The sequence below is a fragment of the Bos taurus genome, chromosome 4 (genome assembly GCF_002263795.3).
Source record: "Bos taurus isolate L1 Dominette 01449 registration number 42190680 breed Hereford chromosome 4, ARS-UCD2.0, whole genome shotgun sequence".
NCBI classification, from domain to species: Eukaryota; Metazoa; Chordata; class Mammalia; order Artiodactyla; family Bovidae; genus Bos; species Bos taurus.
In genome coordinates this window covers 98,217,219-98,240,652 of record NC_037331.1, presented here as the reverse complement: position 1 = coordinate 98,240,652, position 23,434 = coordinate 98,217,219, and the positions used below count along the sequence as shown (strand labels likewise).

General features: G+C 44.2%; 1 protein-coding gene across 5 annotated transcripts; it reads right to left on the bottom strand.

Moving 5' to 3' along the window:
• Window positions 1-1,193: 1,193 nt before the first annotated feature.
• AKR1B10 (aldo-keto reductase family 1 member B10) lies at window positions 1,194-23,215 on the bottom strand. Of its 5 annotated transcripts, NM_001102088.2 has the most exon segments (10): window positions 1,194-1,538; window positions 5,575-5,639; window positions 6,822-6,905; window positions 7,708-7,789; window positions 8,169-8,275; window positions 8,549-8,671; window positions 16,377-16,454; window positions 17,453-17,569; window positions 21,293-21,460; window positions 23,040-23,198. In NM_001102088.2, coding segments are annotated over 10 exon segments (933 nt in total). In that variant the 5' UTR covers window positions 23,106-23,198; the 3' UTR covers window positions 1,194-1,495.
• Between the last annotated feature and the right edge of the window lie 219 nt (window positions 23,216-23,434).

Below are 23,434 nucleotides of genomic sequence, written 5' to 3'. Positions count from 1 at the left end.
GAGAGAGACTTATCTGAAGCAGTTTCCTGTACATGCCAGAGTGTCCAGTACGTCTGCTGGGACGAGAGACCTCTTGAGTAAAATAAATGCAAGAGAAACTTTTTCCCAAGAAAGGATGGACATGAAGGTGCTGCCAGGATAATCTTACTTGCTTCAGGCAGCATTACTATAGGTAGGAAATGCTGAGTGCCTGAAATTACCTGAAGAGATCTTGCAGAAGGTAAGATGGGATGTTTGGGCAGATGGGAACCCACAAAGAGAAAAGTTAGCAACACCCGGCATAGGCAGAACTCCATCCAAGGTCTAACATTCTGAACTTAAAACAATAGACCTTAAGGGAACATGTCAAAGAGGGAATCCAGCCAGTAATATGTGCCTTCATGGATATAACCTCATCTGTCCTTGCCAGTCACCACACAGCACTCCCATCTTACCAGTCCAAAAGCCAGAGACCCAAGAATATCACTTTATACAGGACCTGAGAGCAATAAATCAGGTAGCTGAGGACATTCATCTGGTGGCACCCAACCCCTATACCTTACTTTCTTTGGAGATTTCTGCTGGCTTACAGTTTTGGGCCTATATAGCTTCCCTGGTGGCTCAGATGGTAGAATCCACCTGCAAGGGAGGAGACCTGGATTCCATCCCTAGGTCAGAAAGATCCCCTGGAGAAGAGAGTGGCTACGCACTCCAGTATTCTTGTCTGGAGAATCCCATGGAAGAGGAGCCTGGTGGGCTACAGTCCATGGGGTCACAAAGAGACCTTTTATTGCACATCCTAAAGTCCTGAATCACAGGGATTTTTTGCTTTTGAATAAGATGACCCAGAGACCAAATTGAAACAGCAGTTCTGGTGGACTGTGCCTCCCTAGAGATTCAAGAATGCTTCTCCCAGTTTTAGGGAAGCCCTAGCCAAAGATCTAAAGGACCTACAGTTATATGAGGGAGCCTTTCTTCAGTATGTAGATGACATTTTGATTGCCAGTGAAACCGAAGATCTCCCAGAGCCTTTGAAACCTGGCTCATCCACTTATAACCTGAGTGGCCCTGACGAAGTGCCTTGGCCTCCCCATTCCTGCATTTCATCTTCTGAGAAATGTAAGCATATCTCCCTCTAAGGGGCAGGATTCAGTGAATCACACATACAAAAATCACCCAAATAGTGCTGGCGCATAGTAAACTCTCAATACCTGTTGGTTATTATTATTCTTTATTATTTTCAGTCATCGTATCCTCAAGTTTAGTGGAGTCCCCGTGATCAGATCTAAGAAGCAGAAAAAAACGTGTAAGTGGCTTATCTAAGTCGAATCTCCCCTTTGTACTCTGTTCCTTTGGTTGAACAAATCAGTCCAGATACAGCAACTGCCTAACCCCTGGACTTCAGCAGGGCAGGCTCGGTGTGATTTCAGACAAGCTTGGCTACAACAGGACACTGGTGGAGAGAATTACACTTCGGTAAGATGAAGAAGGAGAATGTGCATTAAGAGATTCAGCTTCAATATTCTGCATAGAAGGGATACTCCTCCAGACTTTTCAGCCTGCAGAGAAAACAGTCGTAAAGGATATGCCAATGTTAAACTCTGGGTTAAACAGCATTCTTCCTCATGGATCCTATGAGCTTTGTGCCCTCTCAGCTTCTCCCCTTCCCCCAAGATTTTATAAGAACCCAAGTCTTCCTCCACCTTCCATCAAACAGATCTGAAGGGTGTGCTAGGAGGGAGGGTGGGGGGACGGTGACCAGGATACCAGAAAGCTTCATGCTGCTGCTGCTGCTGCTGCTGCTAAGTCTTTTTAGTCTTGTCCAACTCTGTGTGACCCCATAGATGGCAGCCCACCAGGCTTCCCCCGTCCCTGGGATTCTCCAGGCAAGAACCCTGGAGTGGGTTGCCATTTCCTTCTCCGATGCATGAAAGTGAAAAGTGAAAGTGCAGTCGCTCAATCATGTCCGACTCTTAGCGACCCCATGGACGGCAGCCCACCAGGCTCCTCCGTCCATGGGGTTTTCCAAGCGAAAGAGTACTGGAGTGGGGTGCCATTGCCTTCTCTGAGAAAGCTTCATAATGGTAGCTAATAATAACCCTGGAAGGAACAACAATAGAATAACTTGGGCTTGTTATGATCACTGAATGAGTTAATGATACATGCACTGGGCTTAGGGTGCCTGGCACATTCTAAGCTAACACTCAAGAGATCTGAGCTGTATTTAATCCTATCATTCCAATTTTGTAAATAAAGAAACCAGCCTGGGAAATTTACCCAAGGTCACAAGTCTAATAACATTAAGTGTTAGAGCTGGGATTTGAACAGGGTGGATTCATTCCTTTTCCTATTTAAAAGGAATAGGAAAAGGAATGAATAGGAAAAGGAGTTCATCAAGGCTGTATATTGTCACCCTGTTTATTTAACTTCTATGCAGAGTACATCATGAGAAACGCTGGACTGGAAGAAACACAAGCTGGAATCAAGATTGCCGGGAGAAATATCAATAACCTCAAATATGCAGATGACACCACCCTTACGGCAGAAAGTGAAGAGGAACTCAAAAGCCTCTTGATGAAAGTGAAAGAGGAGAGTGAAAAAGTTGGCTTACAGCTCAACATTCAGAAAACTAAAATCATGGCATCCGGTCCCATCACTTCATGGAAAATAGATGGGGAAACAGTGGAAACAGTGTCACACTTTATTTTGGGGGGCTCCAAAATCACTGCAGATGGTGACTGCAGCCATGAAATTAAAAGACGCTTACTCCTTGGAAGGAAAGTTATGACCAACCTAGATAGCATATTCAAAAGCAGAGACATTACTTTGCCAACAAAGGTCCGTCTAGTCAAGGCTATGGTTTTTCCTGTGGTCATGTATGGATGTGAGAGTTGGACTGTGAAAAAGGCTGAGCGCCGAAGAATTGGTATTTTTGAACTGTGCTGTTGGAGAAGACTCTTGAGAGTCCCTTGGACTGCAAGGAGATCCAACCAGTCCATTCTGAAGGAGATCAGCCCTGGGATTTCTTTGGAAGGAATGATGCTAAACTCTAGTACTTTGGCCACCTCATGCAAAGAGCTGACTCATTGGAAAAGACTCTGATGCTGGAGGGATTGGGCGCAAGAGGAGAAGGGGACAACAGAGGATGAGATGACTGGATGAAATCACTGACTCGATGGATGTGAGTCTCAGTGAACTCCGGGAGTTGGTGATGGACAGGGAGGCCTGACGTGCTGCGATTCATGGGGTCACAAAGAGTCGGACACGACTGAATGACTTATCTGATCTGATCTGATCTGGATTCATTCCTGAGTCCCACCCCTCTAATGCCTCTGGTGGAAAAGCAGTTTCCTCTCCAGGAAGATATTACTTTACTTTTAAAATTTTATTTTATTTAGTTGTTCTGGTCTTCGTTGTGACACATAGGATCTTCAAACTTCATTTTGGGATGTGGAATCTTTAATTGTGGCATGTGGGATTTATTAATAGTTGCCCAACCATGGATAGAACCCAGGCTTCCTGCATTGGGAACATGGAGTCCTAGCCACTGAAGTACCAGGGAAGTCCCTCATTTTACTTTTTTTTTGCTGTTTTTACTTTTTTTTTTTTAATTGGAGGATGATTGCTTTACCATGTTGTGTTGGTTTCTGCCATACAACAAGGTGAATCAGTCATAAGTATACATATATCCCCTTCCTCTTGAGCCTCCCTCCCACCTCCCTCATTTTACTTTTGACACTCCTTTTCATTCTAAGTAGCTGCTGCTTGTTGTTCTGCAACAAAAGTAAGGGCTTCCCAGGTGGCGCAGTGGTAAAAAATCCACCTGCCAATGAAGGAGACTCAAGAGACTCGGGTCCAATGCTTGGGTCAAGAAGATCCCCTGGAGTAGGAAACGGCGACTCACTCCAGTATTCTTGCCTGGAGAATTCCATGGACAAAGGAGCCTGGCGGGCTACAGTCCATGGGGTTGCAAAGAGTCAGACACGACTGAGTGACTAACACTTTCACTTTTCACACACTTAGAACTTTACTGGGTATTGTAAACATTTCCCAAGGCAAACTCCTGATTTCTTTCCCCCAAATGGCAATTCCATCTTGTGTGTGATTCAGGCAACACCAGAACCAAAGATCTGGAGCCTCCTTTGAATCCTAATGGCTCAGATCCGATTGGCTCTGCTTTCCCAATGTATTTAGAATAAGATGGTTCTCTCTACTTACCATTACCCAGGTCCAGCCACTGTCGTCTTTTCCCCTGGGTTATCACAACAGTCTCCCTGTAGTCTCTCAATTCAGAAGTCAGAGTGGGGCTTTTAAAGCACAAGCCCCATCATGCCACTCCTTGGCTCAGAATCCTCAACTGGCTTCTCAGCACCCTCAGAGCCCAAACCAAAGGCCTTCCTCACAGTGTCTACCTGGCTCTGCTTGCTCTGAGCCCCTGACACTGCTGACCTCGCCTCTTCTCCCTCTGCTGCTCACTTGCTCTGCTCCAGCCCCACTCGCCATCTTACTCAAGTGCTCTAAACACAATTCCACCTCAGGGCCTTTGCACATGCTGTCCTCACTGCCTAGAATGCTCTTCCCCAGGTATCCACACAGCTCATCCCTCACTTCCTTCAGGTTTCTGCTCAACTGTCACCGATCAGCAAAGCTTCCTCTGACTCCCCCTATTGTAAGGGATCACTCCCCCACCACTCTCCAGTCCCTATTCCCTTACTACCCTACTTGATTTTTCTGCATAGCCTTTATTGCAGTCTGATATATATATGTGTGTGTGTATATATATATACACACACATATATATAAAGAGAGAGCTTATTTCTGTATTCTCTCAATAGAAAATAGAGAAGTTAGATAGAACAGGGAATGGAATGGAGTAGAGAAGGTAGACAATGCCTTCCTACAATTCACTTTCTTTGTCAGTTGTAGGATTCACACTTACTCAACATATTCATTTGTGAGTTTGTTTCTGCACTCCCTTACTAGAATGTAAGACTGTGAAGGCAGGAACTTTGTCTAGATGATATCCCAAGCACTAGAGAGTGCCTGGCACATAGTAAATGCTCAATAAATACTTAGTGGATGAAAGGGTGAATGACTGCCTCTGCCTTCTACCTATTGACAACATGTTCTCTCTTAAGATTCCACTTCGACATCCAGGAGTTCCAACAATATGCAGCAGTTAAGGATATGTCTACCCCGGTGCCTCAGATAGTAAAGAATCTGCCTGCAATGCAGGAGACCTGGGCTCAGTCCCTAGGTCGGAAAGATCCCCAGCAGGAAGGCATGGCAACCCACTCCAGTATTCTTGCCTGGAGGATCCCCATGGGCAGAGGAGCCTGGTGGGCTGCAGCCTGTGGGGTCGCAAAGGGTCAGATGCAACTGAGTGACTGAGCACACACGCCCGCTCTTTTCTCCCAATGAGTCTAGGTATTCCAGTTTTGATTTTCAACACCGCCAGAAAATGGCATTTGAAATAAAAGTAGTTCCAGTTATCTTTCGGTCCTTCTAGCTAAACTTCTACCAGTTGAGACAGACTCCTGGCAATCCTCCTAATTAACTCAGCCCGGCGCCACTCAAGAGTTAAAGGTGTAGTACCGCCAGTTTCTGTCGAGGCTGAGTAGGGTCGCCATCTCCTCCTCGCTCAGTTTAAAGTCAAAGACCTGGAAAAGTGAGAGTTCCAGAACATCATCAGCAAGCCAGTGCAATTTGAGATCTCCAGCCACACTAGCAGGGAGCAAGCTCACATCCACAGCAGTAACTAGCCAAGGGAGTTTCTCCCCTTATGTCCACCAGACACGAATGGCTCTAAATTGGGTGCTACACAGAGACTGCCATGTTTCTGAGGTTTTGTGTTCCAAAGCCTGTAAGCCTCCTTGCCTTACAGGCTCTGAACTGCACAGTGTGCATGCCCCCGATGGACACGTGGGTTCCTCCAGGAAGGCAGGTCTTCTAGTACGATCTATACCTCTCCTGCTGCTGGGAGGCAGAGGCTTAGGCAGGACAGTCTGCTGTTGTGTGTGGCCCACAACATAACTGCTTAGGGACAGCCAAGACCTTCTCGGTCAGTGGTGAGAGGTACAGCTGTGCTCAGACCTGACAGGACATCACCGGCTGCTCCCCTAGCCCACCCTTGGTCATGGGTCATTCATCTCAGCCCTGAGGTCAGCTCCCTGGCCTGAGAGATGGCAAGGTGGTGAGAAGGTGGTGGAAGCCCACAGAAAACACAGGGACAGCATGAGAGACCTGGTGACGGAGTCTCTCCCATCCCCTCCTCCACTGAGAAAACCAGTTTGCTCCTTGGAAGAAAAGCTATGATCAACATAGACAGCATATTAAAAAGCAGAGACACTACTTTTCTGACAAAGGTCCATCTAGTCAAAGCTATGGTTTTTCCAGTAGTCATGTATGGATGTGAGAGTTGGACTATAAACAAAGCTGAGCACCGAAGAACTGATGCTTTTGAACTGTGGTGTTGGAGAAGACTCTTGAGAGTCTCTTGGACTGCAAGGAAATCAAACCAGTCAATCCTAAAGGAAATCAGTCCTGAATATTTACTGGAAGGACTGATGCTGAAGCTGAAACTCCAATACTTTGGCCACCTAATGTGAAGAACTGACTCATTTGAAAAGACCCTGATACTGGGAAAAATTGAAGGCAGGAGAAGAAGGAAATGACAGAGGATGAGATGGTTGGATGGCATCACTGACTCGATGGACAGGAGTCTGAGCAAGCTTCGGGAGTTGGTGAAGGACAGGGAAGCTTGGTGTGCTGCAGTCCATGGGGTTGCAAACAGTCGGACACGACGGAGCCACTGAACTGAACTGAACCAGCCAGAACCTTACCTGAAAGTTCTCAGCGATGCGTGCGAGCGTCACAGACTTGGGAATTACAATCACGTGCCTCTGGATATGGAACCGGATCAGAACCTGTGCAGAAGGGGACTTCTCGTTTACACTCATCTGCAACGACCACTCCCTCTACTTTTTCAGAAAATGAAACATCTCTGCCATTCACTATGTCTTTATTAAGTTACAATAGCTAATACACACTGAGCACTTTATAGCTATCAGATAACTTCTCAGTCCTCTGCTCAATCTCTCCCTTAATCCTCACAACAACCCTGTCTTCTTCCTTTTTAAAAAATAAAGTGACCTGGGATAGTGTTTGGGATCGTGAGGCTGATAAGTAGCGGATCTGGGATCTGAACCCAAGAGTTTTGGCTGCAAAGCCATGTTCTTATTCTTGGTCCTCCAGTCTCAACAGAACTTGTTAGAGGCCATCCCTGTTTCAGTGATAACCATGCTATTTCCTGGAGGTCCAAACAAACAGACTTTCAAGGAAAGGCCTTAGAGGGCTTCCTCTCTTTTTCACTTTCCCTTCAAGGAGTAAAACGGGTGCTTTCCCAATGGTCCAGTGGTTAGGAATCCTCCTTGCCATGCCAGGAATACTGGTTCGATCCCTGATCTGGGAAGATCCCACATGCCTCAGAGCAACTAAGCCCATGCACCACAACTACTGAAGCCTGCAGCAAGAGAAGCCACTGCAGTGAGAAGCCCATGCCTGGCAACAGAGAGTGGCCCCCACTCACCCCAACTAGAGAAATCCCTCTCGCAGCAATGGAAACCCGGCATAGCCCCCAAAATAAAATAAATACAGGAGTTAAATGAAGACAATATTAAGAATCACACAAGACTAGTTTGTGGCAGGTTAAGAAACTACACATTATACTTGGGCTGTGGATTTTTTGTGCTTTGCAGCAATCTCATTAATCTTGGGATCGTCCAGTAGAGAAGGGTCCTCTGGTTTAGCCCTAGGGAGAGAAAGATGGTTGGTGTGCATAATCACCATGGCTACCATATATAGATGAATATTACTCCAGTGATGGGCCCAAGGCTGATCTCAGTCTTCCTCATGCGGTAGATAAGGCAAAAGGATTTGAAAGCTTCATGTCTTACCCATGGGTCCACCCATGGGTTCTGAAGCCTCAGGAATTTTTGCAAAGGCTGGTCCAGTGCTGGGTGGCTAAACTGGAGTATTCCCAAAGGGTTGCCGTTTTTTGTTTTTTTTTTTTTCTTTAAGTTCCCATATTTTCCCCACTGTTTGAGTATGCCAGGCACATTGCCTTACACGCATTTTTCTTTCTGATGGCTTTCTTAAAAGAATGTCGAGAGAAAGATCAGATGCCTTACCCAGATCTATTTGGACAGCCTAGCGGGCTGTAAGCCGTGACACTGATGCCCTTGGACTGACAGTACTGGATCAATTTCTCCTGCGTGAGATATGGGTGACACTCAATCTGTAAAAGCAAGAATTCTCATCACTGGGAAAATCCACCTGCTCTTTGAGCTGCTCATAGGGAGTTCTACACAGAGAAAAAGGTCTATCAGCAAAGGCCAAATCCTGGCCCCTGCTAGGCTGGCTAAACCAGACCCCAAGACCCTTCTCCCATGACCCACAAAGTATGTGATGCCTGACCTTCAAGATGAGACTTAGTGCAAATCATTGAACTTGCCTCCAGACATCTAAGAAATAATAGAGCAGAACCCTTACCCTTTACTAAACAATTTACCTGGTTAATCACTGGTTTGTATTTCAGTCCAGGTTTGTTCAAGAGTCTCTCGATCTGAAAGTGGTTGAAGTTGGAGATCCCAATGTTTTTCACCAGCCCCTCGTCCACCAGCTCCTCCATGGCCTGTCATAGAAAGGGAAAACTTTGGCCACTGCCAGAGGGACCCTAGTTTGGCTTAGTCCTCTCTGGGACAGGAATATGTGTGTGGATTAGCAGAACTAATAAAAAGAATTTGACTTCTAACATAAACCCACAGAGATAAGAGAACAGACTCGGCATGATTACAAAAGGCCATGACATTTTTGTACCTAGTTTTATGTTTCTGGATATGTTCCAGTGTCTCCTGGTTTATAGTCCGTGGGAACTTGAATAGAATCTGTATCCTGCTGTTGTGTGAAAATTGCATAAATCTTAATTACATCGAATTGGTTGATAGTGCTTTTCAGATCTACTATAGCCTTCTACTTTTCTGACTATTCATTCTATTAATTTTTGAGAGCTTGTAATTGACATTCCAACTAAAAATCTTAATTTATCTACTAAAAAGATAATTGTAATATATGGTGGAGCTATATGTAACCTTGTTCTGTATTTTCCAACTCTCCTGTAAATGTGTTATCATATGTCCATCATTTAAAAAATAAGAAAGAAGGGGGGGAAAGGAATTTTCCATCCAGCCCATGAGTAGAGAGGAAAGTAGGAGCAAAGCCTCTGAGGCGAGGACAAGCATGAGGTGACCGGGGGACAGTCGAGCCAGTGGTTCTCAAACGTGGCTGCAATTTGGAATCACCTGACAGCTTTAAAACATACTGATGCCTAGACGGAGAACCACTAGACCATACAGGTATGACCTAAATCAAATCCCTTATGATTATACAGTGGAAGTTAGAAATAGATTTAAGGGCCTAGATCGGATAGATAGAGTGCCTGATGAACTATGGAATGAGGTTCGTGACATTGTACAGGAGACAGGGATCAAGACCATCCCCATGGAAAAGAAATGCAAAAAAGCAAAATGGCTGTCTGGGGAGGCCTTACAAATAGCTGTGAAAAGAAGAGAAGTGAAAAGCAAAGGAGCAAAGGAAAGATAAAAGCATCTGAATGCAGAGTTCCAAAGAATAGCAAGGAGAGATAAGAAAGCCTTCTACAGTGATCAATGCAAAGAAATAGAGGAAAACAACAGAAAGGGAAAGACTAGAGATCTCTTCAAGAAAATCAGAGATATCAAGGGGACATTTAATGCAAAGATGGGCTCGATAAAGGACAGAAATGGTATGGACCTAACAGAAGCAGAAGATATTAAGAAGAGGTGGCAAGAATACACAGAAGAACTGTACAAAAAAGATCTTCATGACCCAGATAATCACGATGGTGTGATCACTGACCTAGAGCCAGACATCCTGGAATGTGAAGTCAAGTGGGCCTTAGAAAGTATCACTACGAACAAACCTAGTGGAGGTGATGGAATTCCAGTTGAGTTCTTTCAAATCCTGAAAGATGATGCTTTAAAAGTGCTGCACTCAATATGCCAGCAAATTTGGAAAAGTCAGCAGTGGCCACAGGACTGGAAAAGGTCAGTTTTCATTCCAATCCCAAAGAAAGGCAATGACAAAAAATGCTCAAACTACCGCACAATTGCACTCATCTCACACGCTAGTAAAGTAATGCTCAAAATTCTCCAAGCCAGGCTTCAGCAATATGTGAACCGTGAACTTCCTGATGTTCAAGCTGGTCTTAGAAAAGGCAGAGGAACCAGAGATCAATTTGCCAACATCCGCTAGATCATGGAAAAAGCAAGAGAGTTCCAGAAAAACATCTATTTCTGCTTTCTTGACTATGCCAAAGCCTTTGACTGTGTGGATCACAATAAACTGTGGAAAATTCTGAAAGAGGTGGGAATACCAGACCAACTGATCTGCCTTTTGAGAAATCTATATGCAGATCAGGAAGCAACAGTTAGAACTGGACATGGAACAACAGACTGGTTCCAAATTGGAAAAGGAGTACATCAAGGCTATATATTGTCACCCTGTTTATTTAACTTATATGCAGAGTACATCATGAGAAATGCTGGGCTGGAAGAAACACAAGCTGGAATCAAGATTGCCGGGAGAAATATCAGTAACCTCAGATATGCAGATGACACCACCCTTATGGCAGAAAGTGAAGAGGAACTCAAAAGCCTCTTGCTGAAAGTGAAAGAGGAGAGTGAAAAAGTTGGCTTAAAGTTCAACATTCAGAAAACGAAGATCATGGCATCCGGTCCCGTCACTTGATGGGAAATAGATGGGGAAACAGTGGAAACAGTGTCACACTTTATTTTGGGGGGCTCCGAAATCCCTGCAGATGGTGATTGCAGCCATGAAATGAAAAGACGCTTACTCCTTGAAAGGAAAGTTATGACCAACCTAGATAGCATATTCAAAAGCAGAGACATTACTTTGCCAACAAGGGTTCGTCTAGTCAGGGCTATGGTTTTTCCTGTGGTCACATATGGATGTGAGAGTTGGACTGTGAAGAAGGCTGAGCGCCGGAGAATTGATGCCTTTGACCTGTGGTGTTGGAGAAGACTCTTGAGAGTCCCTTGGACTGCAAGGACATCCAACCAGTCCATTCTGAAGGATATCGGCCCTGGGATTTCTTTGGAAGGACTGATGGTGAAGCTGAAACTCCAGTACTTTGGCCGCCTCATGCGAAGAATTGACTCATTGGAAAAGACTCTGATGCTAGGAGGGATTGGGGGCAGGAGGAGAAGGGCATGACAGAGGATGAGATGGCTGGATGGCATCACTGACTCAATGGACGTGAGTCTGGGTGAACTCCGGGTGTTGGTGATGGACAGGGAGGCCTGGCGTGCTGCGATTCATGGAGTTGCAAGGAGTTGGACATGACTGAGCGACTGAACTAAACTGAACTGATGCCTAGACTCTTCTCTGGTGGTCCAATGGTTGAGAATCCGCCTCCCAGTGCAGGGAGCACGGGTTGGATCCCTGGTCCAGGAAGATATCACATGCTGCATGTGGAGCAACTAAGCCCGTGCACCACAACTACTGAGCCCGTGCACCTGGAGCCCATGTCCCAGGAGAGAAGCAGCGAGAAGCTGGTGCACTGCAACTAGAGAGTAGCCCATGCTCTCCATAACTAGGGGAAGCCCAAGGGCAACTATGAAGACCCAGGGCAGCCAAAAATAAATAGTTAAAAATACATGTGTATATATATATATATATATATATATATATATACACTGATGCCCAGATTCTACCCTTAGAGTTTCTTACCAAATTTGTGTAACATGTGGCCTCAGCACTGGGATCGTTAAAACTCCCCAGGTGATTTTAATGCATAGAGAGAACCACTAGGGTAGCTGATGTAGTCTTTAAATTGGACAAATAAAATTTAGAACTGATGAGATTGCAAAGTCCCCAAGCCGCCTGAGTTGGGCCATGAAGCAGTGTAACTGTTTCTGTGTACCGTGGGGCAGGTACAGGTGGGTGCATGATACATCTTGATGTTGTTCTACTCTTTTTCTCCCATCTGCTTCAGGGTGTTCAAGAAGGTTTCTGTTGAACTGGTTATGGGTCCACATAAACGTTGATTGCTTCAGTCCTGCCTTTTCTTCCTAGATGCTTTGAACCTGATCATCAAAATCTTTCATTTAGTAATCATTCTCAAATCCATTCTAAGGATACAGCAATGTGAAAATCAGGGTACTTTTTGCAGAGAACAATGATATAGTTGTCACAATGAAAACAATATATTAAGTATTTGTTAAGAATGAGGGCAACATCATTTAAAAGTGGACATTTAATTTCCAAATACATGGAGTTTTAAAAGTACCTTTGGTACTACTTTCTCGTTTAAATGCTTTCTTCCCTGCACTCGCCCTCTGTGTTCTTTCTGTCTTCTAACCTTATTGAGGCTTTCAATGGATAAGTCAAAGAGCTCTCTCCTGGTAAATGTCACACTGCACTTGAAAATATGTGGGTTATATTCACATATCTTGATTTCTAACATAAATCCACAGTGATGAAGAGAACAGACTCTGTATGATTTCAATACATTTAGACCATAAAACTTTTGCAACTTGTTTCATATCCCTGGATGTGTTCCAGTGTCTCCCAGTTGATAGTCTATGAGAACTTGAATTCGTATCGTATTGTTGTGTGAAAATTCTGTAAATCTTAATTATGTTGAATTGGTTCATGGTACTTTTCAGGTCTACTACTTCCTTCTACTTTTCTGTCTATTCATTCCATTAATTTTTGAGAGTTTGATATTGAAACTCCAACTAAAAATCTCAATTTATCTACTTAAAAACATCATAACATTTAGTGGAACTATATGTAACTTTGTCTTGTGTTTTCCAAGTCTCATGTAAATGTGTTCTCATAATTTCATAACTTAAAAAAAAAAGAAATAGAAAATAAGAATAAGGTCAAAACTTTTGTGGAAACAACACTAGAGGTGTCTCAGACTCCATATCTCACAAAGAATAATCCCTAAGATATTTCAGAGGTCTTGTTTTACCAAGGTAATGTATATGACAGAGCCCTCTTGTCAAATTTAATGCAAAAGCTTAGTCTATTAAAATCGTAGGCTCTGTGGTAGGTCTTATCATAACTTCCATTCTCAGGAATAAAACATTCACTGAATTGAGTCCATGCACATAAAACATTCAATTCAGTTCAGTCGCTCAGTCATGTCCAACTCTTTGCAACCCGATGGACTGTAGCACACCAGGCTTCCCTGTCCATAACCAACTCCCGAGCTTGCTCAAACTCATGTACATCAAGTTGGTGATGCCATCCAACCATCTCATCCTCTGTTGTCCCCTTCTCCTCCTGCCTTCAATCTTTCCCAGCATCAGGGTCTTTTCTAATGAGTCAGTTCTTTGCAATAGGTGGCCAAAGTATTGAAGCATCAGCTTCAGCATCAGTCCTTCCAATGAATATTCAGGATTGATTTCCCACCATTAGATGGTTCATTAAATCTTCCTCCTGAAATATTTCTCTCACAGGAGGTTGTTTGTGTTAGGAAAATAAACATGTTGACTTTTTAAAAAACTAGCTAAGTACCAGAATTCACCTTTCTCTTTATGGGTACTCTTTTGGCACTAGCAGAAAGAAAGTAGTATATTTTCTTGAAAATTCAGGCTTCATAAATTTGTTTTATTGAGTATATCAAACAAGTGTTTAAGATTATGTAGTTGGATAAAGACTTGTGTGGTCGTTAGGTTAAACAGAATATGTAAATCTAAGAAAAACAGCATTTTTAAACTTGAAGTTTGAACCCACCTTCATGTATGTGGGCTCAACCAGCTTTTGGCTTGTACAGCAGTGATGTTCTGTCACATTTACTATGTGTTTATACTTAATTATATGCTCAAGATAGCAGAATGTTTGACAGAATGAAGCCTTCATAAGATTTTCCCAAGAGAACTTGATTTACGTGTGTGTATATATATATATATATACACACACATACACACACACACATATATCCCTGGAGGAGGGCATGGCAACCCACTTCAGTATCCTTGCCTGGAGAATCTCATGGACAGAGGAGCCTGGTGGGCTGCAGACCATAGGGTCGAAAAGAGTCAGACACAACCGAAGCAACTGTGTGTGTGTGTGTGTGTGTGTGTGTGTGTATACGCTCTTGCTCATGAGATATTGCCAATGGCTTATTATTTAGAATGGCTTTTAATCACATAATCACTGCTCTTTTATTATTGCTAACTTTTAAATGTCTTTCTGTTATTTTTTGATGAATTTATTTTTATTTTTGGTCACACTGGGTCTTCATTGCTGCACGAGGGCTTGCTCCAGTTGTGGTGAGCAGGGGCTGCTCTTTTTTGCAGAGCACAGGCTCTAGGGCGCATGGGCTTCAGTAGTTCCTGCTGAGTACAATCTAGAGTACAGTCTCATTATTGCGGTGCACCGGCTTAGTTCCTCCCAGGCACAGGGAATCTTCCTAGATCAGGGATGAAATCCATGTCCCCTGCATTGGCAGGCAGATTCTTTACCACTGAGTCACCCAGGAAGCTTTATATTATTAGTATCTATTGGAAGATCTTTCTTTTAAAAAGCACAAGAAACTGAGGTTTGGAGGAGTTAAATAACCTGCACTAAATTTGGAAAACTCAGCAGTGGCCACAGGACTGGAAAAGGTCAGTTTTCATTCCAATCCCAAAGAAAGGCAATGACAAAGAATGCTCAGACTACCGCACAATTGCACTCATCTCACACACTAGTAAAGTAATGCTCAAAATTCTCCAAGCCAGGCTTCAGCAATACGTGAACCGTAAACTTCCAGATGTTCAAGCTGGTTTTAGAAAAGGCAGAGGAACCAGAGATCAAATTGCCAACATCCGCTGGATCATGGAAAAAGCAAGAGAGTTCCAGAAAAACATCTATTTCTGCTTTCTTGACTATGCCAAAGCCTTTGACTGTGTGGATCACAATAAACTGTGGAAAATTCTGAAAGAGATGGGAATACCAGACCACCTGACCTGCCTCCTGAGAAACCTATATGCAGGTCAGAAAGCAACAGTTAGAACTGGACATGGAACAACAGACTAGTTCCAAATAGGAAAAGGAATACGTCAAGGCTGTATATTGTCACCCTGCTTATTTAATTTCTATGCAGAGTACATCATGAGAAACGCTGGGCTGGAAAAAGCACAGGCTGGAATCAAGATTGCTGGGAAAAATATCAATAACCTCAGATATGCAGATGATACCACCCTTATGGCAGAAAGTGAAGAGGAACTAAAAAGCCTCTTGATGAAAGTGAAAGAAGAGGAGAGTGAAAAAGTTGGCTTAAAGCTCAACATTCAGAAAACTAAGCTCATGGCATATGGTCCCATCACTTCATGGCAAATAGATGGGGAAACAGGGGAAACAGTGTCAGACTTTATTTTGGGGGGCTCCAAAATCACTGCAGATGGTGATTGCAGCCATGAAATTAAAAGATGCTTACTCCTTGGAAGGAAAGTGATGACCAACCTAGATAGCATATTCAAAAGCAGAGACATTACTTTGCCAACAAAGGTCCGTCTAGTCAAGGCTATTGTTTTTCCTGTGGTCATGTATGGATGTGAGAGTTGGACTGTGAAGAAAGCTGAGCACCGAAGAATTGATGCTTGTGAACTGTGGTGTTGGAGAAGACTCTTGAGAGTCCCTTGGACTGCAAGGAGATCCAACCAGTCCGTTCTAAAGGAGATCAGTCCTAGGTATTAATTGGAAGGACTGATGGTGAAACTGATACTCCAATACTTTGGCCACCTCATGCGAAGAGTTGACTCATTGGAAAAGACTCTGATGCTGGGAGGGATTGGGGGCAGGAGGAGAAGGGCATGACAGAGGATGAGATGGCTGGATGGCATCAGTGACTCGATGGACATGAGTCTGAGTGAACTCCAGGAGTTGGTGATGGACAGGGAGGCCTGGCATGCTGCGATTCATGGGGTCGCAAAGAGTTGGACATGACTGAGCGACTGAACTGAACTGAACTGACTGAAGTTATTTTAATCAATACCTGCAATCCCAGGGCAACACTGTTTCAAACCCTGGTTTAAGAATAAACTGGGTATCCTCTGAAGTCAGGCATGTTGTATTCCCAGTCTCCTTTGAGGATTTGGTCTTAGTTTTCAAAAATATAAGAAGTGTCAGGTGAACCCCAAAAGTCTAAGGTGATTAGGAAGGAGAAAATCATGATGAGGTAAAACCTCATCGAGCACCTGGGCTCCTTCACACTGGTATAGACCCTTGTAGATGACTGAAGGCAAGTTTTCACTCTAGCCCACTGAGAATAAGACGGAACCTACCTCCCAAGTGTCTAAGAATGTTGCTTTACTGATGATGGTATTGCCTTTATCATCTTTGGGAACAAGGTCCTCCCCAGGCTGTAAATGCAAAACAAGAAGCTTAGTGCAGTGTGCATCTGAACACTTGATTCTGTCAAGTGAGGTTTCAGGATCCTGACTCATCCTAAACACCCACATCTGCATACCATTTTTTTTTTTCTGAGCTCCACAGTATAAATTTCAAGAAGCTGAATTGAAATAAAATCTCTAGATCAATCTGCTAGAGTATAAAACATAAGTTCTTATATTTTAGAAATTACTGGACTTTTTTTTCTTCTTCTTTTGGCCATGCCACACGGCTTCTGAGATCTTAGTTTCCTAATCAGGGATTGAACCCATGCCCTTGGCATGAAAGCATGGAGTCCTGACCATTGGACCCTCAAGGAATTCCCAGAAATTGCTGGACTGATTTTAAAATCTATCATAAAATCATTCCAGAAGCCACCATTAGCCCCGGGGACATGGACTTCTCACAAACAGTTGGGGACAAAGTTCAATTTCATGAGGTGAGAGAGCTGGGAATTCATGTCCCTCAGGCTCTCTGGTAGGAGCAGAGTCCTATTTCCTCACTGAGCACTGCCTACCTTTCAGCACGATCATACTTGGGCTCTTCTCCAAAACGGCATTCCCAGTGCATCAGTTAATGAGAGGATTGAACCCTGAAACAGCATTATGTAAGAGCTGCCCTGGGAGGAGAGCCCTTGGCATGGAATCAGGACCAAAGCAGAGTGGCAGTTGCAGCTTGCCTGGGCTGCTAGAAATCATGGTTTTTTCAAATGTAACAGAGAAAGCCAAGATGTGGGGTCACCTCCACACTGGTCCATGGACTTGGACTCCTTTTCAGGCCAGTGTCTTTCTGCTCCACCGTCTCATCCTGAAAACTTTCCTGTGGAGTCCTGAAGTGCAAGGCCTCTTGCTTCAGTTCCCCTTGGTCCCCAGCCTCCAGCCCCCAACCCTCCCCTCCCCACTCCTGACACAGCTGCTATCTTCCAACACGTGCCCAGGAACCAGAGATTGGGATGGGGAGGAACTTCAACCTGTAAAGCCTGTGGAAAGTGAATGAGGTAGAGGTCCAGATAGTCCAGTCTCAGATCCTTGAGGGTCTTCTGACAGGATTCCCTCACTAGATGCTTCTCCATGAAGGTGGGCCACAACTGCAGAGAGCAGAGCAGGGAGAAATCGGCAATGGACAGAGAAGGGGCTACCTTTCTCTGCTTTCCCTGCTTTTTGACCCTCAGCTTGAGCTAACCCCAGGGGCAGGCCATTTACAGCACAGCTGGTTAAGATGTATCATCCAGGGATGCAAGGTCACCAGGTCACTCTGGAAGTCACTGACATCTCAAGTGTCAAGGGCAAGTTATCTTTTTGACTCACCTGGTATTCTATGTATTTGTTACATCAGGTACCATATTTGGGCACAGACTCAGTGTTTGTTTACAGGCGCTATTCTCTTCCTCAGCAGTAGGGTTTCTGAAGTCGTGGATTGTGGCCAGGATTTAAGTTCCTAAGCCTTTGGGAACAGGTGGTCCTCTACTGCTCTCCTATGTCTCTGAGCCCATGGGCCACCAATAATAACTCTACAAGGAATTTATCCAGACACAACCAGTGGGGTCTATTTGTCCCACTAGATACATGCACTTTCCAAGTACCTGTAACTAGTCCCTTTTAGTAAATTGGGTATAATGCATATTCAGTGATTCTCAACCCTCTCTCACCCCACCCCTCCCTCTTTTTATAACATTCTGTAACTTGCCTTTTACTAGCCTGAACTGAAGCGAAATTCATATATGACAATAAGTATGTCCCACCATTTTCCACAGTACCTGCCAGCTGAGAACCTCTGGCCTACAACCACTGAGACCACAGTGCTGAAAGGTGGAGCTTCAGGATCCAATTGTAGCCTTAGCTCTTGGCTGCCAGGGGGAAGATGGAGCCCACCAATAGGGAACAGAGATGCTAAAGACACCACCCTGGCTCAATGGAGACTACTCCTCTGGGGGGAACCCACTCGAGAAGGGTGGGTAGCATCAGCATCAGTGCACGACACTGGATGATAATGTGGATGTTTGCGTCCAGGGATGTTATAAAGGCAGTGATGAAGACAGCTGGGGGAAATGACCTGAATTGTTCTTGTTGTTCAGTCACTCGGTCATGTCCAACTCTTTGTGACCCCATGGACCCAGAATGCCAGGCTTCCCTGTCCTTCACTGTCTCCCTGAGTTTGCTCCATTGAGTCAGGGATGCCATTCAACCATCTCATCCTCTGTAACCCTTTCTCCTCCTGCCCTCAATCTTTCCCAGCATTAGGGTCTTTTCCAATGGGTCAGATCTTTGCATCATGGCCAAAGTACTGGAGCTTCAGCTTCAGCCTCAGTCCTTCCAACGAATATTCAGGGTTGAATTCCTTTAGCATTGAATAGTTCAATCTCCTTGCTGTCCAAGGGACACTAAAAAGTCTTCTCCAGCACCACAATTTAAAGCATCAATTCTTCAGTCCTCAACCTTCTTTATAGTCCAACTGTCACATCCGTACATGACTACTGAAAAAACCATGGCTTTGATTATATGAACCTTTGTTGGCAAAGTGATATCTCTGCTTTTTAATATTCCGCCTAGGGTTGTCATAGCTTTCCTTCCAAAGAGCAAGTGTCTTTTAATTTCATGGCTGCAGTCACTGTCCATAGTGATTTTGGAGCTCAAGAAAATAAAGTCTGCCACTGTTTCCATTTTTTCTTCATCTACTTGTCATGAAGTGATGGGACTAGATGCCATGATCTTTGTTTTTTGAATGTTGAGTTTTAAGCAAGCTTTTTCACTCTCCTCTTTCACTTTCATCAAGAGGCTTTTTAGTTTCTCTTCTCTTTCTGCCATTAGGGCTGTATCATCTACATATCTGAGGCTGTTGGTATTTCTCTTGGCAATTTTGATTCCAGCTTGTGATTCATCCAGTCTGGCATTTCACATGATGTACTCTGCATATAAGTTAAACAAGCAGGGTGACAATATACAACCTTATCATACTCCTCTCCCAATTTTGAAACAGTCCTTTGTTCCATGTCTGGTTTTAACTGTTGCTTCTTGACCTGCATACAGTTTTCTCAGGAGGCAGGTAAGGTGGTCTGGCATTCCCATCTCTTTAATAATTTTCCACTGTTTGTTGTGGTCCACACAGTCAAAGGCTTCAGTGTAGTCAATAAAGCAGAAGTATATATATATATTTGGAATCCCCTTGCTTTTTCTATGACCCAACAGTTGTTGGCAATTTGGTCTCTGGTTCCTCTGCCTTTTCTAAATCTAGCTTGCACATCTAGAAGTTCTCAGGTCACATACTGTTGAAGACTAGCTTGAAGGATTTTGAGCATTGTCCTGCTAGCATGTGAAATGAGCACAATTATATAGTAGCTTGAGCAATCTTTGGCATTGCCTTTCTTTGGGATTGGAATGAAAACTGACCTTTGCCAGTTTTGTGGCCACTGCTGACTTTTCCAAATTTGCTGGCATATTGAGTGCAGCACTTTAACAGTATCATCTTCTAGGATTTGAAATAGCTAAGCTGCAATTCCATCACCCCCACTAGCTTGTTTGTAGTAATTCTTCATAAGGTCCGCTTGACTTTGCATTCCAGGATGCCTGCCTGGCTCTAGGTGAGTGATCACACCATCATGGTTATCTGGGTCATTAAGATCATTTTTGTATAGTTCTGTGTATTCTTGCCATTTCTTCTTAATTGCTCCTGCTTCTGTTAGTTCCTTGCCATTTCTGTTCTTTATTGTGCCCATCTTTGCTTGAAATGTTCCCTTGGTATCTCCTCCTTTTTGAAGGTCTCCAGTAGCCCTACCTACAAAGGTTCGTCTAGTCAAAGCTGTGGTTTTTCCAGTGGTCATGTATGGATGTGAGAGTTGGACTATGAAGAAAGCTGAGCACCGAAGAATTGATGCTTTTGAACTGTGGTGTTGGAGAAGGCTCTTGAGAGTCTCTTGGACTGCAAGGAGATCCAGCCAGTCCCTCCTAAAGGATATCAGTCCTGAATATTCATTGGAAGGACTGATACTGAAGCTGAAACTTTGGCCACCTGATGCGAAGAACTGACTCCTTGGAAAAAACCCTGATGCTAGGAAAGATTGAAGGAGGGAGGAGAAGGGGATGACAGAGGATGAGATGGTTGGATGGCATCACTGACTCAATAGACAGAAGTCTGAGCAAGCTCTGGGAGTTGGTGAAGGACAGGGAAGCCTAGCGTGCTGTAGTCCCTGGGGTCGCAAAGAGTTGGACACAACTAAGCTAAACTGAGCTGAGTAGCCCTACCATAGAGCATGTAAACTCCAGGACTGAGTTGCCCCAGGCCAAACAACTAATAGGAAGGGAGCACAGTCCACCCACAGCAGATAACTGGATTAAAGATTAACTGAGCATGTCCCTGCCCACCTGAACAAGACCCAGATTTCCCCACAGCCAGTCCCTCCCATAATGAAGCTTGCCTCTTAACCTCATCCAGAAGCAAAAACTATAATCCCAAAGCCTCCAGAATGAAAACCACAATCACAGAAAGCTAACCAAAGTGATCACATGGATCACAGCCTTGTGTAACAAAGCCATGCTGTGCAAGGCCACCCAAGATGGATGGGTCATAGTGGAGAGTTCTGAGCCAACAGGGATGCGCCATATAGTGAGATGAATTATATATATTTGTGCTAGGGTCACTGAGACTCTAGATAGTAAATGTGATCCACTAGAGCAGGGAATGGCAAACCACTTCAGTATTCTTGCCTCCAGAACCCCTCGAACAGTACGGAAAGACAGAATTCTGGGTGCTGACTAGATCCAACACTTCTGCCTGCTTTGAAGTGCAGTCTTCCCACCAGGTGAGCCCTGGGTACCTTGCTCACTATGAAGAGTTCTTCCCGCTTCACAGCCTTCTCTTGGATCTTCTCTTGGATGGCTTCCCCCACCTCATGCTCATTCTCGTAGGCATAAGCACAGTCCAAGTGGCGATATCCTATGTCAATGGCCCCCTTCACAGCCTCTCTGACTTCTCCTAGGCCAGACTGGAAGGAAAAAGAAAAAACCATCTCCCCAGACCACCTTCAACAGACTGTCTTACTCAGCCAACTTCTCCAAACCAAGATTTCCCTGAGATCCCTTTTTCTAGGGGATACCTGGGAAGAAAGCATGCTTTGGAAAACTTTTCAAAAGAGAAGGAAGAAAAGTGAATTAACTTTATGATTAGAGCATCATGTCCCATCCTAGCTCAAGCCTATTCCCTTCTGATTCAGGTTTATGCTCCAGCCCAGAAATGTCTCCGGGTATACAGAAGTGAAGTGAAGTGAAGTCACTCAATCATGTCCGACTCTCTGCAACCCTATGGACTGTAGCTTACCAGGCTCCTCCATCCATGGGATTTTCCAGGCAAGAGTACTTGAGTGGGTTGCCATTTCCTTCTCCAGGGGATCTTCCCAACCCAGGGATCAAACCCAGGTCTCCCGCATTGCAGTCAGACACTTTACCATCTGAGCCACCAGGGAAGTCAAGGTACGTAAAAGAGACTGAAAACTTTTTCTAATGACCAGGCTACACACTGGATTTTGAAATAAACTAAAGGAATTTCCAGAGAGAAAGTAGTTATTACCTCATAAATTCAGGCTTATCTCATGCTAGGTGTGTGATCTGAGAAGATTGCTTAATTTCTCTAAACCTTGTCTGCAAAATGGGAATAATGACGAGAGAATCTGCCTCGTGAAGCTATTGCTGCTTCCCAGGTGATGCTAATGGTAAAGAATCCGCCTGCCCATGCAGGGGATGTAAGAGATGAGAGTTCGATTTCTGGATCAAGAAGATCCCCTGGAGAAGGGCATGGCAACCCACTCCAGTGTTCTTGCCTGGAGAACCCCATGGACAGAGGAGCCTGGTGGGCTATAGTCCATAGGGTCACAAAGAGTTGGACAAGACTGAAGTGATTTAGCACGCACTTGCACGAATATACATGAGGTGATTGTGGTAAGTGCCATAGTGAGTGTCAAATTTGAAGTACAGCACCAGGCATACACCTAAGAGTCAGTAGATAAAAGACATTATATAATTATTGTTTCAGAAAAGGAGAAATAGAAAACCTTGTAAAAATGGAATGTCTCCCCTCACTCGAAGGCAGAAAGTTTTTCTTTCTTCGAAGAAAAGAGAGAAGGAAAGAGAGAGAGGGAGGGGGGAAGGAAGGGAGGAAGAAAAAAGAGAGAAGGAAGGAAGGAAGGGCATTAAAAATACCACATTCTGTCTAATCTAGCCAAGCCAAAGAATGAAAGAAAAAGAAACATTTACGACTGATCAACCTATCCTTTCTTCTGGTGGGCTACAGTCCATGGGGTCACAAAGAGTCAGACACAACTGAGCAACTAACACTTCCACTTAAACCGCTTAAAACTTGATACTTGCTAAGAAAGCTCTCACCACTGCTAGAAAAAGTCAGTCTTGGAGCACTACCGCTGAATCAGCCCTCAGAAAGCAACTCAGTCCTGCCTCCAGCGCCCAATATTTACTTCCCCAAAACCCTTGCCTCTGGGCTTTCCCTCAGGACAGGAGGAAATGCCCAAAGGCCCTCAAGGGAAGAAGGTGTCCACATATGTGCACACTTACTTTCCAGGTGCCCAGGCCCAAGATGGGCACCTTAGCCTTGGTACTGAGCTCCACAAAGGAGACCATGGTGCGTGCAGAAACAGCCCCGAGGGAGCCAGTTAGAGGTCTTCTGCCCCACTGAAATGTGCTGGCTGCAGAGGAAGCACCCTGCCCTGGCACGAGCAGGAAAGTCCTTTCATCCTTTCATAAGATTCAAGTTAATGAACATCAAACACTGTTACCTCGAGAAAGTTCTCCCTGATAAAAAAAATGCATGAATTATTTTATAAGAGTGAAATTTTATCAACAAATTAAAATAATGCACATGGAAAATTAAAATGTGCATCTATTTTAATTGTTCCTATCTTATTACTCAACTGTTGTAAAATTTTTTTTTCCCCTCAGAGCATGGAAAC

Bases quoted from the DNA above. Each gene is read 5' to 3' on its own strand.
- AKR1B10 (XM_005205761.5), bottom strand. From the start codon at position 23,105: ATGGTCTCCTTTGTGGAGCTCAGTACCAAGGCTAAGGTGCCCATCTTG. The intron at 16,455-17,452 runs GTTGAAGTTCCT...TTGCATTTACAG, and splicing joins ACTTTCCACAGGCTTTACAG to CCTGGGGAGGACCTTGTTCC. The intron at 8,672-16,376 runs GTAGGTTCCGTC...TTTCTATGACAG, and splicing joins CATTCTTAGACACTTGGGAG to GCCATGGAGGAGCTGGTGGA.